At 36.1% G+C, this 14,039-nt stretch overlaps 1 protein-coding gene and 1 long non-coding RNA gene across 2 annotated transcripts; one reads left to right on the top strand and one right to left on the bottom strand.

Moving 5' to 3' along the window:
- Nucleotides 1-5,185: 5,185 nt before the first annotated feature.
- On the bottom strand, nucleotides 5,186-7,878 carry LOC125664406 (uncharacterized). The gene is made up of 3 exons (XM_048897173.2): nucleotides 7,716-7,878; nucleotides 6,951-7,057; nucleotides 5,186-6,355 (listed from the first exon to the last, which is right to left on the bottom strand). Exons 2-3 carry the CDS (start codon nucleotides 6,999-7,001, stop codon nucleotides 5,636-5,638), a joined length of 771 nt encoding a protein of 256 aa, XP_048753130.2. The 5' UTR covers nucleotides 7,002-7,057; nucleotides 7,716-7,878; the 3' UTR covers nucleotides 5,186-5,635.
- LOC130050859 (uncharacterized) lies at nucleotides 7,303-8,788 on the top strand. The gene is made up of 3 exons (XR_008799185.1): nucleotides 7,303-7,463; nucleotides 7,731-7,867; nucleotides 8,109-8,788. It is a non-coding gene; the product is annotated as an uncharacterized LOC130050859 (long non-coding RNA).
- The last annotated feature ends 5,251 nt before the right edge of the window (nucleotides 8,789-14,039 follow it).

Here is a 14,039-nt window from a genome sequence, read left to right as displayed (position 1 = left end):
AGGCTAACAGGAAAACTCCATTGGCCGATGTGACGAATAATTTTAACAATAATGAAAACAGAAATGTATCCAAAAAGACAGATAGAGAAGAGTGGCATGGTGTCGAGCCAAATCAACGTGGACAAACGATGACTGGAAAAAAATTATTTTATTAATAGTGATAACAAAGTATATATCTGGAGAAAAAGTGACGAGGCCTTTAGACCAGAATGTATTTCACCTGTAAAAAACAAGAAACTTACCGTGATGGTTTGGGGTTGCATAACCTATCATGGCGTCTGCACATTAACACATGTGGAGGGGAACATCAATTCAGATAAATATATTCAAATCATAGACAACAATCTATGGCCAGTAATAGCAAGACACTTTCCTGACAATAATTATATATTTCAAGATCAGAATACACCAGTTCATCGTTCTAGGGCTACTAAAACATTCATGGAATATAACCATATCAACACGATGGAGTGGCCGGCACAGAGCCCAGATATATGGAGCGCCAAATATTAACATAAACTCAAATAATTGAAGATATCTTCAATTATTTAAAGATATCATCAATTCATTTGAAGCTCGCAACAATTTAATTAAAGATCTTTTCAAATAATTAATGATATCTTCAATTCTGAATTATTGCGCGCATTAATTGAATTGATGATAGCATTAATTCTTCAGCTGAATTGATGCTCTCTTTAATTGAATTAATGATATCAACAATTGAATTGATGCGCGCTACAATTCAATTGAAGAGACCAATAATTGATATAATGAGCGCAATAAATCAATTGATGAGAGCAATAATTGAATTGATGCGCGCATTAATTCATTTGATGAGAGCAATAATTGAATTGAATTGATAATATCTTCAAATAATTGAAGATATCTTCAATTATTTGAGTTTATGTTAATTTGGTGCTCCATACAGATATAAACATGATAGAAAATTTATGGTTAAAGATTTAAAAAAAAAAAAGATAGAGCAATCAATGGATGAGATTACCTCTGTGGAACAATTATATGATAAAATTTATTCAATTTGGACCCGTTTCGATTGTGAAACTATTAAACATTTGTACCAATCCCTCCCTAAGAGAATCATTGCAGTACGGAAAGCCAAAGGCTATATCACGAAACATTAAACTAAGTTTTGATGAATAAGGTATTTTTTGGATAGGGAGATACAAAATTGTCTTCTCTTTAAAATAGTGGCAATTTATTTTTAGTATTCTTTATGAAAAATGGTTATTTTTAGCATCGAATCAAACACGAGTATTTTTGCAAACTGGACAACGTCATAAATCGTTCCGATACTTTTGTCCACAGTCTGTATGTCTAAAATTTCGTTTGCTACAACTTCACCCTGGTCATCGGTGATGCGGAAAAGGGTCATTCACAGGATGTATGGCCGATAAGTCGTCAAAGTGCGTCGTTAAAAACCTATTACAGAAATTTATCGAGTCAAAAGAAGCGTTCAGTGAACTCATGTTTGTTAACAATTACATATCCAAATCCAAACCGTCCCTTGCCTTCGTGCAGTTCCACATTCTCTGCGATGCAATGTTCAGTTCTTTCCGGAGATTCACCTGAGCTGCGTGCCCTGTCCTGTTTATAAATGATTTGCCTACACCTGACGACTGCCGCCCTGCTCTTTATGTTCCTCCATCTTGAGCAGTCTTCTGTTAACTCCGCGCTGTAATATCCAAAGAATATCTTTCTAAGTCGGTCTTCACTTTTCAAAAGTGAAAGCGAATCACAACTGTAAGTGTAACATTGCGTACCCCCGTTTAAATCATAATTCCCCCACCCCCTAAAATTAGACATATGGAAGAGTTTTCCGAGTTAATGTATAAGTATATGTTAATATTCTTGCTTTCTAGCGTCTTAATAATTAAAACAGTTCTTCATTTTATGGAACTTTGTTTTGTGTTGTCGTCATTTTGAACATCTATGACGCTTCGGGCTTTATGGAATTTGATCACGTGACCAACCCGTATTTATATCCCGATGTAAATATTTTAAAATGATACCTTATTTCTTAAATATTACAATTGGTAATGTTGAAAAAAATAACACATCGGACCTTGAAATTGATTTAACATGTTAAAACAATTTTAAAATTGAACAAGATGTGTTTGTGAAACACAAATGCCCCAGATAATGGCCAATTCCGAAGATGGCCAAGGTCACAAGGGCAAATATCTTGGTACCAGTAGAAAGATATTGTCAAAAGAAATGCTCATGTACAATATGAAAGCTCTAATATTTACCATTTAGAAGGTATGACCAATGTAAAAAGAAAAAATTTAAAGTAGGTCAAATGTCAAGGTCAAAAGGTTCAATACCAACGGAAAGATCTTGTAACAAGGAATACTCATGTGAAATATCAAAGCTCTATCTCTTACTGTTCAAAAGTTATTAGCAAGGTTAAAGTTTTCAAAAAGTAGGTCAAACAACAAGGTCAAGGTCACGGGGTCAAAAATATTGGTACCCACGGAAAGGTCTTGTCACAAGGAATACTCATGTGAAATATCAAAGCTCTATCACTTATTGTTCAAAAGTTATTAGCAAGGTTAAAGTTTTCAAAAAGTAGGTCAAACTCCAAGGTCACGGGGTCAAAAATGTTGGTACCCATGGAAAGGTCTTGTCACAAGGAATACTCAAGTGAAATATCAAAGCTCTATCACTTACTGTTCAAAAGTTATTAGCAAGGTTAAAGTTTTCAAAAAGTAGGTCAAACTCCAAGGTCACGGGGTCAAAAATGTTGGTACCCATGGAAAGGTCTTGTCACAAGGAATACTCAAGTGAAATATCAAAGCTCTATCACTTACTGTTCAAAAGTTATTAGCAAGGTTAAAGTTTTCAAAAAGTAGGTCAAAATACCGACAATGTGATGTTGTTTTTGTTAATATAGATGTGTATTGAATTTATGAGACTTTAATGAAGAGGAAATTTTGTATGATGAGGAAATAATTGAAGGTAGGCCTAGTGTTAGAAAAGATTATGAAATATATGCAAAATTGTTCGAACTTTCTTTTCCATTATGTTTGGCAAATTGTGATACCATGATCATTGAGAATAGTTTTTGAAATCATCAAGGCAAACTTTTAACCCCGAAATATAATGATTTCTTAACAAAGTGCCGTAAAATTTCAATTTAGCATTTGACATGTGATTTCGACACAAAACCTATAAAAATCACTTGGAAATCATGTGAAGACACTACAAACAATTGTGCATTTTTTGTTAGTATATCTATAAAAAATTAGCTACAAGTAATACTACACTAACTTTATTCAAAAAGGTATTTTTTCAATGAAATATATTTAGTGAAAAAATAAACAATTATGACTCATGACCAGGTATTGTACGCTGTAAACTGATATGTTGTTATTTGCGTAGTTAGTGTATGTTATGTTCAGTTAGTAATTTACGGGTGAATACAATAACGTTGATAATAAAATCTACAGTACAGACCACGAGTATTCCCCAACACACGGTGTAAAATGTCCGTGAACAAGGTGTATGTGTATTTCGAATACACAAGAAGACTGCCTTGTCTAAAAAGTTAGTCCATGATACCCACCGTGAGATCAGTATCTTGTTTAGAAAAAATGTACTAAACGATTAAAAAAGCAATGATTTCTTTATTTCCCGGAGAAATAAATGGCAAAATCTTTTAATTTCTTGAATTACTTAATTATTACTTGAATTACTTTATTGAGAGAACTTAATTTTTTCCAAAAACTCTTAAACTTTACGTAATTTTATTCATTTTACCTTATAAAAAATGATAGAAAATAGTACAAAATTTTTGATGAAGTAATAGCGGTTTAAAATCGGTGAAGCTGCAGGGTATGGTCATTTTTTAAGTTAACATTTTTCATCGACTTGATGCATTCAACTACAAAGCTTTATCCCATCTTTCACCTTGATGAACAGAATTATTTATTTTTTTCTATCAGAAATTCATATTATGAATTATTTTTTACTATAAATGAAACGTGTTCAACTTTGTATACAAATAAAGAAGTCGATCAACAGAGACGCGAGTGATTAATTCCATACTGAAGTGCTGTACAATCGTATTTACAAGTTTAGATGAATATTAATGAGTCAAGTATCATGGAAAATTGTTTAACCATATTAAACTAAACATTGATTGTAATACACGAGGTCCGCGTGCTTCAATGCTTGAAATTCGGTCACGGCTTCCCGGGAAGCTGAGTTCACACTTTTACGCATGGAAATATGTTGCAAAATTGCTGTACATGTACAGTGTATGTCCAATTCTTCGGTTTTGTAAATTAGCTGTGCATAGGATACCCAACAACATTATCTGTAGAATTTTGTAATACTATTTCTAAGGGTTTAAAATATTTAATGATAACCGATGTGATCTCTCTCTCTCTCTCTCTCTCGCGCGCGCCGACCAAACCCATTAAGTGAGGACGTCCTCACAATGTGTAGAAGATAATACACACATATACTATTCCAAAGGTAAAAAAGTACTATGTTAGGTATAGCTATAGGGATACCTGTAAAAGTTTATCTAATACTATCTCTCTCTCGCGCGCGCTCTCGCTCGGGAAGTTTTAGATTCAGTTGTGCCTTCCTTATTTTAATGCATCTAAATTAAAAAATAATTCAATATAGAAATTAGAAAAATGTTAATGATCGATAGCGTATATGAAACCATCATCGCAAACCACGGGTTATTGTTTCATTCCATTTCACAAACGTTTGTGAAATAGAATGAAATAATAGCCCGTGGTTTGCGACGATGAGAGAGAGAGAGAGAGAGAGGGAGGGAGTTCCCACTATTTTTGACGACGATATTAAAGATATATTGGGTCCCCCACCTATGTTGATAGTAGCAGTGATGGAATGTGAGAACAATGTACAATATTACATTTATGCTTGAAAGTTATTAATTCAATCCATGTAGTGATCCATGCACCCACTTCACAAATCATCAGGTGGGGGATGCAGTTTTCGTTACCCCCACCCACCCATGTACACGATTTAGGGTTTTGAAGTTCGGACAAAAGCACAATTTTTTGTTGTTATTGTTTACTTTTGAATTTTGGATAAGTCAACATGCAACATGCCCCCTCTCATACTTTGAAAAAGATAAGTAATGTTAGCAGGAGGCTCTGAAAAGTTCAATCTGCAGTTTGATGATGTTTCGTCATTCAATAAAAATTGTTTATCAGGACTGCTTGATTTAATTAAACAATATTTTATGTAGTTATTTAATGTAAACAAGATAAAATATATAGAAAGAAGAGATTCAAAAACATATATACATATACTAATGAAAATAATCATGAAACAATAGAAGAAAAAATAGTTGGGAGTAGAAAAATAACCGGGGGAAAAAAAACCCAGAAAAAAAAAATCCCACAAGCCTGTATGGATAGTACAATGATCTATGTATAACTTGTATATTCCATGCAAATTCAAAAGGTTTTTCGCTGGATAGAACAAGTGGGGGTCGCGGATATTTGATGTTTGACTTCTAACAAAATATGTGAAATATATTGGGTCGGCGCGGTAGCTACAGATATTGAAATATGATCACCCATTTTCAGTAAATGTGTGCACTATTCACAAATTTATTTGCTGAAATTTTTTAAAAATGAATTCTACTACGTCCAATTTTATAACAAAGTTTTGCCTCTTCTTTGGTAAAATGCGATTTATTTGACAAAAAAGGTGGAATGTTTAAGGATACCCCGGAAAGAAGTTTGTCAAAAATATTAAAGCCTTTATCTGCAAGAATAAGATCTCCAGGCTGTAATTGGTCAAGAACTTTGCAATGCTGTACTATGGCTGCATCAGATGTGGAACCGGGATATAAATCGGAAGTAAATACAAGAGCACCATTTGGAGCCACACAGGTTACCGCCTTTACAGTGTGTCGACTTTTGTAGTTGCTGTATGTAAGTGATTGACTATTCATGTTTGATGGTATATCTTGGGTGATTTCTGTGGCATCCATGGCAATTCTTGCCGAGGTGAAATCTGAAAAGGATTTTGGCATAGACCCTTTGCACTTTAATTGAGAAGGAATACCCACAGCTTTCAATACACCATCAAAAAAGATTTCATGAAGAGCAGAGATAAATGTATTTATAATGTTAGATATTGTAGATCTGCTTGTACCAAATCTAATAGCAAGGTCTAGATCTCGAAAGTTTAAGCGTAGCTTCATCAAACATATTAGCAGTTGGTCCTCTAAACTAAAGCAGGTGACCTCCCAACCAGCATAATAATTAAACGGCACCATTCGCTTGAGAATTTGCACAATAACATTGAAGACGTCTGCTGGAAATGAGGTGTAAAGCAGCATCTAAAAAGTAGAAAAGGGAAAAAAATTATCACTAATAAGAGGCCCGTGGGGCACATCACTCACCTGAGTCACCTTAGCTCATATTTAAACAAAATTTCCTATATATTTTTATGTAAAACTTTGATCTCCCATTGTGGCCCCATCCAACCCCCAGGGGCGATGAGTTTAACAAATTAGAATCTGCACTGTGTCAGGAAGCTTTCATGTAAATTTCAGCTCTTCTGGTCCAGTGGGTCTTGAGAAGATTTTTAAAAGACCCCACCCTCTTTTTGTGATTATCCCTCCTTTGAAGGTGGCATGGCCCTTCATTTGAACAAACCTGAAAGGCCTTCACCCAAGGTTGGTTTTGGCCACATTTGGTTATAATTGGCCCAGTGGTTCTGGAGAAGTTGAAAATGTAAAAAGTTTACAGACAGACAGACGACGGACAACAGACTATCAGAAAAGCTCACTTGAGCATTTAGCTTGTAATACCAAAATTTACAAGAAAACTGCTATTATGTTTTCAGTATGCTGATTTAATAATTGATTGGGGTTTTATGCCGTTTTGGCAATATTTCAGCCATTTTTCAGTATGCTGATAGAATCAAATTACCTTTTCGGAATCTTCCAGGATGTCTCCCACCGTCATTTTGGGTTTCCTCATTTGGAGGTTCCTAATTTCTTCCTGGAGCTCTTTTACCTTGTTCTCCAGCTTTTCCACTGCAGATGTATAAATTTACAGTGTAAATATCACTTTAAATCTGACTGTCACTTCTATGACTTCTTTATAATAATATCCTTAGATCCCTCTTATTTATATGTTTTACATACACTACAGTCCTTGAATTTTAAGATTGCTCACTACATCTTGAAAGAGTTTCTCAAATCAGCATGAAATGATTTGATTATGAAAGATATGATGATATATAATGATATATAATGAATACTTATGTTAAAATGGCAGAAAATATGCAATTTTGGATAAAAAACATGTTTCCCCAAAAAAAATCAGTACATATAAACAAAAGACTGGCGGATTTGAACCTGGGATCTGCGGTTCACCAGACCAATGCTATGACCACTGAGCTAACCGACTTGAATAAAGAATTACAGACTTCCAGAACAGGTTAACAACTAAATCAATTTGTTAAAGTATGTTATTTCAAGTTTCCCACCTCTTATAGCAATGATAAAAACAATTATTTCTGGCATCTTAAGGTGAGTTAAGAAGTTTATCATATTCTAAAATATATTCCCTTTGTTAGTGGAAGAAATTCAATCCCAAATTGATTAAATTCAATACTGACATTTTCTGGATTGATTTAAAACACAATAGTGACAAATGCATGATTTTTTTGTATATAATGAACTGACCTACCTTGTTTTAATTCAGGTGCATCATGCAGATCCTTTTAAAAAGGAGAGGCCAGATCTTCAGATGACTTTATTGAAAATGAGAAATTTCTGAGTGGAAGTGACGAATGTGGCATGCATACAAGCAGACATCAGCATTCCCTCCCTCTTGTTTGTGTAAGTAAAACCTGCATGAATATAAAACTTCAGAAGAAAAGGGAAATATATTGACATTCAAAATTCACAGTTGGTTGTTATAATCTTCTACAAAAATTACAACTTGTTTCATTATTTATCTATGATAAAATTATGACATAATTAATATTTATGATGTATGTGTATTGTGTATTTACTACTATTCCTGATACAAATCTTTACTGATTATACTGATGTTTGTGACATTGTTTATAATTTTTAGATCAGAGGTGAGCTTTTTGAGAAAGACTCATGGAGGAAGTTTGAGAGTGTCAGTTCTCAGATCAAAAAGTTAGCTAGCAGTAGGAGGAGTAGCAATTCATTCCACAGTATGACATGAGAAATACATGACTAGAAAGACCTTAAAAAGGAGATTTGGCATTGTTTCATGTGGAGATTAAAGAACCTTCGAAATGTATAACACAGACATGTTTCAGTTACTTGGGGATAACACTTATGAGGAATTTTGCTAACTTTCAGATTGGAATGTGTTGCACAAGAAATGCTTGATCACAACCCTCTTCTGTTAAAATCCTTTTCTATGCAAATAATTAGTGTAAATGAAATTTAGCTATTTCATTAGTAAACATGTTTTCTGGGCAAGTGTGTGTCTTTGACATTAAATGCTATGATATTGTCGTATTCTTAAACAATGGAAGATCTCTACTAGTTCTTTCAAAGGAAAGCCAACAACAGGAATCGAACCTGTTCCTCCATTGTACAGATACGAAAGTGTGCACCATTACACCATGTTGGCATACATTAAGAACTGGTAGCCTCGGAGAGTAAATATTGCATTATTCTTGTACAGTTGATACTGGTTATTGTGATATATGTATATATACAAGTATATATAATGTATGCCTCATGTTTGGTAGTCGTCAATAAAGCATTTGAATTGAATATATTCCTTGTTCATGAAGAAAGTCTAATATTCTGAAATTTAAATAAATCTAGCATTTCTGTATGTGAAATACCTTTAAAACTAGTTCAAAGAAATGTCTTTGTAACCCAGTGATTATCTGGGTCAGAATAGGTCCTCTGTACCTGATTGCATATTGTGAGAAAAGAGTGAACAAAGAGTGATCATTGAATAAGATTATAAACTGAAATCTTGTTTCACAAGTGTGACACAATTAATTAAGAACGATATGACCCTTACACTGCTCAAAAGACCAAAGTATCAAGTATAGGTCTAAATACAAGCAATTGATGGTGACCCTTGAATATGAATGAATTTTAAAAAATAGAGAAACAAATAATGACTAACTTACATATTAAGAACTGAACTAGCGTAAGATTGCAACATAATAGGTCCTGAAAATCGTTGGATGGAAGTTCTTGGGTCCATATGAGTGAAATATTCTCGAGAGGGACGTTAAACAATATACAGTCAATCAATCATAAGGCCAAATTAAAACTTATGTCCATTTTCACATTGTATGTGTTAACACAATTAGTGCATGAAGGTGCAACTTCTATCTTTCTAGGATAAAATGTTATGCCTTGCTTAATATCAATTATTTACAACATGCAAGGGAGACTCATAAACAGCTAGCAGTTACAATAATATTTATACTGCTTTACAAGGATAACCAGTCAAAATGAGTGGAGGAAATTCGATCTGAAATTGCCGGTTCGAAATAGGAAAACTGGTGTGTGTCATCTATAAAACTCAGTCTATATCTTCACCAGCAACTCTATGCAACCCAACAATAGTAGAAAAAACGAAGTGACACGGTTAGATTTAATTTAACACACGTGAAAAATATACGAGTTGATGAATCACCTACTTACTTGAAAACAAAGGGATAAGACTATATCAAACAAGCGTGTCACATGGAAAACCAAGTATTATAAATTTCCTAAGGTCTGTCTCTGGCAATTAATGACATAAAATCGAAAATGACACAGCTAATTAAGCCATGATACGCTCATTTACGTACATTCCCATTACTTACCATTGAGTCCGCCATATTGGATTTTGATCAGTGGAAGAATCCATTCGACAGTGAGTGGGGAAAGGCTATAAGCCCGTGAACTGATCCGACCGGAAACTCTGTGCACTCAAACACACACAAATTGCATACGTCATACCTTCTACTTTCGTTTTCCTATATATGATGCTGTACTCTGTTCACGGGCCTGATTCTAACACGAATTAAAATGTGATCCAGTTTCCGGGCCTGACTTTAATACTAATTAGGATAAGATTCAGTTCACGGGCCTCTAATTAGGATATGATCCAGTTCACGGGCCTGACTCTAACACTAATTAGGATGTGATTGAGTTCACGGGATTGCTTCTAACACTAATTAGGATGTGATTCAGTTCACAGGCCTGACTCTAACACCAATTAAGATGTGATTCAGTTCACGGGCCTCTAATTAGGATGTGATCCAGTTCACGGGCCTGACTCTAACACTAATTAGGATGTGATTGAGTTCACGGGCCTGATTCTAACACTAATTAGCATGTGATTGAGTACACGGGCCTGATTCTAACACTAATTAGGATGTGATCCAGTTCACGGACCCGATTCTAACACTAATTAGGATGTGATTGAGTACACGGGCCTGATTCTAACACTAATTAGGATATGATCCAGTTCACAGACCTGATTCTAACACTAATTAAGATGTGATTCAGTTCACTGGCCTCTAATTAGGGTATGACCCAGTTCACGGACCCAATTCTAACACTAATTAGGATGTGATTGAGTACACAGGCCTGATTCTAACACTAATTAGGATATGATCCAGTTCACGGACCTGATTCTAACACTAATTAAGATGTGATTCACTTCACTGGCCTCTAATTAGGATGTGATCCAGTTCACGGGCCTAATTCTAACACTAATTAGGATGTGATTGAGTTCACGGGTCTGATTCTAACACTAATTAGGATGTGATTCAGTGCACTGGCCTCTAATTAGGATATGACCCAGTTCACGGGCCTGACTCTAACACTAATTAGGATGTGATTGAGTTGACGGGCCTGATTCTAACACTAATTAGGATGTGATTCAGTTCACGGGCCTGATTCTAACACTAATTAGGATATGATCCAGTTCACGGGCCTGATTCTAACACTAATTAGGATATGATCCAGTTCACTGGCCTAATTCTAACACTAATTATGATATGATCCAGTTCACGGGCCTAATTTTAACACTGATTAAGATGTGATTCAGTTCATGGGCCTCTAAATAGGATATAATCCAGTTCACGGGCCTGACTCTAACACTAATTAGGATGTGATTGAGTTCACGGGCCTGATTCTAACACTAATTAGGATATGATCCAGTTCACGGGCCTAATTTTAACACTAATTAAGATGTGATTCAGTTCACGGGCCTCTAATTAGGATATGATTCAGTTCACGGGCCTGACTCTAACACTAATTAGGATGTGATTCAGTTCATGGGCCTGATTCTAACACTAATTAGGATATGATCCAGTTCACGGGCCTAATTCTAACACTGATTAAGATGTGATTCAGTTCACGGGCCTCTAATTAGGATATGATCCAGTTCACGGGCCTGACTCTAACACTAATTAGGATGTGATTGAGTTCACGGGCCTGATTCTAACACTAATTAGGATATGATCCAGTTCACGGGCCTAATTCTAACACTGATTAAGATGTGATTCACTTCACGGGCCTCTAATTAGGATATGATCCAGTTCACGGGCCTGACTCTAACACTAATTAGGATGTGATTGAGTTCACGGGCCTGATTCTAACACTAATTAGGATGTGATTGAGTTCACGGGCCTGATTCTAACACTAATTAGGATATGATCCAGTTCACGGGCCTTATTCTAACACTAATTAGGATATGATCATGTTCACGGACCTCATTCTACCACTAATTAAGATGTGATTCAGTTAACAGGTCTCTAATTAGGATATGATTCAGTTCACAGGCCTGACTCTAACACTAATTAAGATGTGATTGAGTTCACGGGCCTGATTCTAACACTAATTAGGATGTGATTCAGTTCACGGGCCTGATTCTAACACTAATTAGGATGTGATTCAGTTCACGGGCCTGATTCTAACACTAATTAGGATATGATCCAGTTCACGGACCTGATTCTAACACTGATTAAGATGTGATTCAGTTCACGGGCCTCTAATTAGGATATGATCCAGTTCACGGGCCTGACTCTAACACTAATTAGGATGTGATTGAGTTCACGGTCCTGATTCTAACACTAATTAGGATATGATCCAGTTCACGGGCCTAATTTTAACACTAATTAGGATATGATCCAGTTCACGGGCCTAATTCTAACACTGATTAAGATGTGATTCACTTCACGGGCCTCTAATTAGGATATGATCCAGTTCACGGGCCTGACTCTAACACTAATTAGGATATGATCATGTTCATGGACCTCATTCTACCACTAATTAAGATGTGATTCAGTTAACAGGTCTCTAATTAGGATATGATCCAGTTCACAGGCCTGACTCTAACACTAATTAAGATGTGATTGAGTTCACGGGCTTGATTCTAACACTAATTAGGATATGATCCAGTTCACGGGCCTAATTCTAACACTGATTAAGATGTGATTCAATTCACGGGCCTCTAATTAGGATATGATCCAGTTCACGGGCCTGACTTTAACACTAATTAGGATGTGATTGAGTTCACGGGCCTGATTCTAACACTAATTAGGATGTGATTGAGTTCACGGGCCTGATTCTAACACTAATTAGGATATGATCCAGTTCACGGGCCTGATTCTAACACTAATTAGGATATGATCCAACTCACGGACCTGATTCTAACACTAAATAAAATGTGATTGAGTTCCCGGGCCTAACTCTAACGCTAATTAAGATATGATCCAGTTAACGGGCCTGATTCTAACACTAATTAGGATATGATTCAGTTCATGGGCCTGATTCTAACACTAATAAAAAATGTGATTGAATTCACGGGCCTGACTCTAATACTAATTAGGATATGATCCAGTTCACATGCATCTAATCCAATCCTTGTAAACCCTAACCCAGTCCTTGTAGAGCATAGCTTAGTCCCTGTAGAGCATAACCTAGTCCCTGTAGAGCATAACCTAGTCCCTGTAAAGTATAACCTAGTCCCTGTAGAGTATAACCCAGTCCCTGTAGAGCCTAACCTATTCCCTGTAGAGTATAACCTATTCCCTGTAGAGTATAACCTAGTCCCTGTAGAGCATAACCTAGTCCCTGTAGAGTATAACCTAGTCCCTGTAGAGCATAACCTAGTCCCTGTAAAGTATAACCCAGTCCTTGTAGAGCATAGCTTAGTCCCTGTAGAGTATAACCTAGTCCCTGTAGAGCATAACCTAGTCCCTGTAAAGTATAACCTAGTCCCTGTAGAGCCTAACCTATTCCCTGTAGAGTATAACCTAGTCCCTGTAGAGCATAACCTAGTCCCTGTAGAGTATAACCTAGTGCCTGTAGAGCATAACCTAGTCCCTGTAAAGTATAACCCAGTCCTTGTAGAGCATAGCTTAGTCCCTGTAGAGTATAACCTAGTCCCTGTAGAGCATAACCTAACCTAGTCCCTGTAGAGCATAACCTAGTCCCTGTAGAGTATAACTCAGTCCCTGTAGAGCATAACCTAGTCCCTGTAGAGTATAACCTAGTCCCTGTAGAGCATAACCTAGTCCCTGTAGAGTATAACCTAGTCCCTGTAGAGTATAACCTATTCCCTGTAGAGTATAACCTAGTCCCTGTAGAGCATAACCTAGTCCCTGTAAAGTATAACCCAGTCCTTGTAGAGCATAGCTTAGTCCCTGTAGAGTATAACCTAGTCCCTGTAGAGCATAACCTAGTCCCTGTAGAGCATAACCTAGTCCCTGTAGAGCATAACCTAGTCCCTGTAAAGTATAACCCAGTCCTTGTAGAGCATAGCTTAGTCCCTGTAGAGTATAACCTAGTCCCTGTAGAGCATAACCTAGTCCCTGTAGAGCATAACCTAGTTCTTGTAGAGCATAACCTAGTCCCTGTAAAGTATAACCCAGTCCCTGTAGAGCATAACCTAGTCCCTGTAGAGTATAACCTAGTCCCTGTAGAGCATAATCTAGTCCCTGTAGAGTATAACCTAGTCCCTGTAGAGTATAACCTATTCCCTGTAGAGTATAACCCAGTCCCT

This window comes from Ostrea edulis, chromosome 1, assembly GCF_947568905.1.
Source record: "Ostrea edulis chromosome 1, xbOstEdul1.1, whole genome shotgun sequence".
NCBI classification, from domain to species: Eukaryota; Metazoa; Mollusca; class Bivalvia; order Ostreida; family Ostreidae; genus Ostrea; species Ostrea edulis.
Note: the sequence above shows the minus strand (reverse complement) of the source record. Positions and strands in the feature narration are given on the sequence as shown.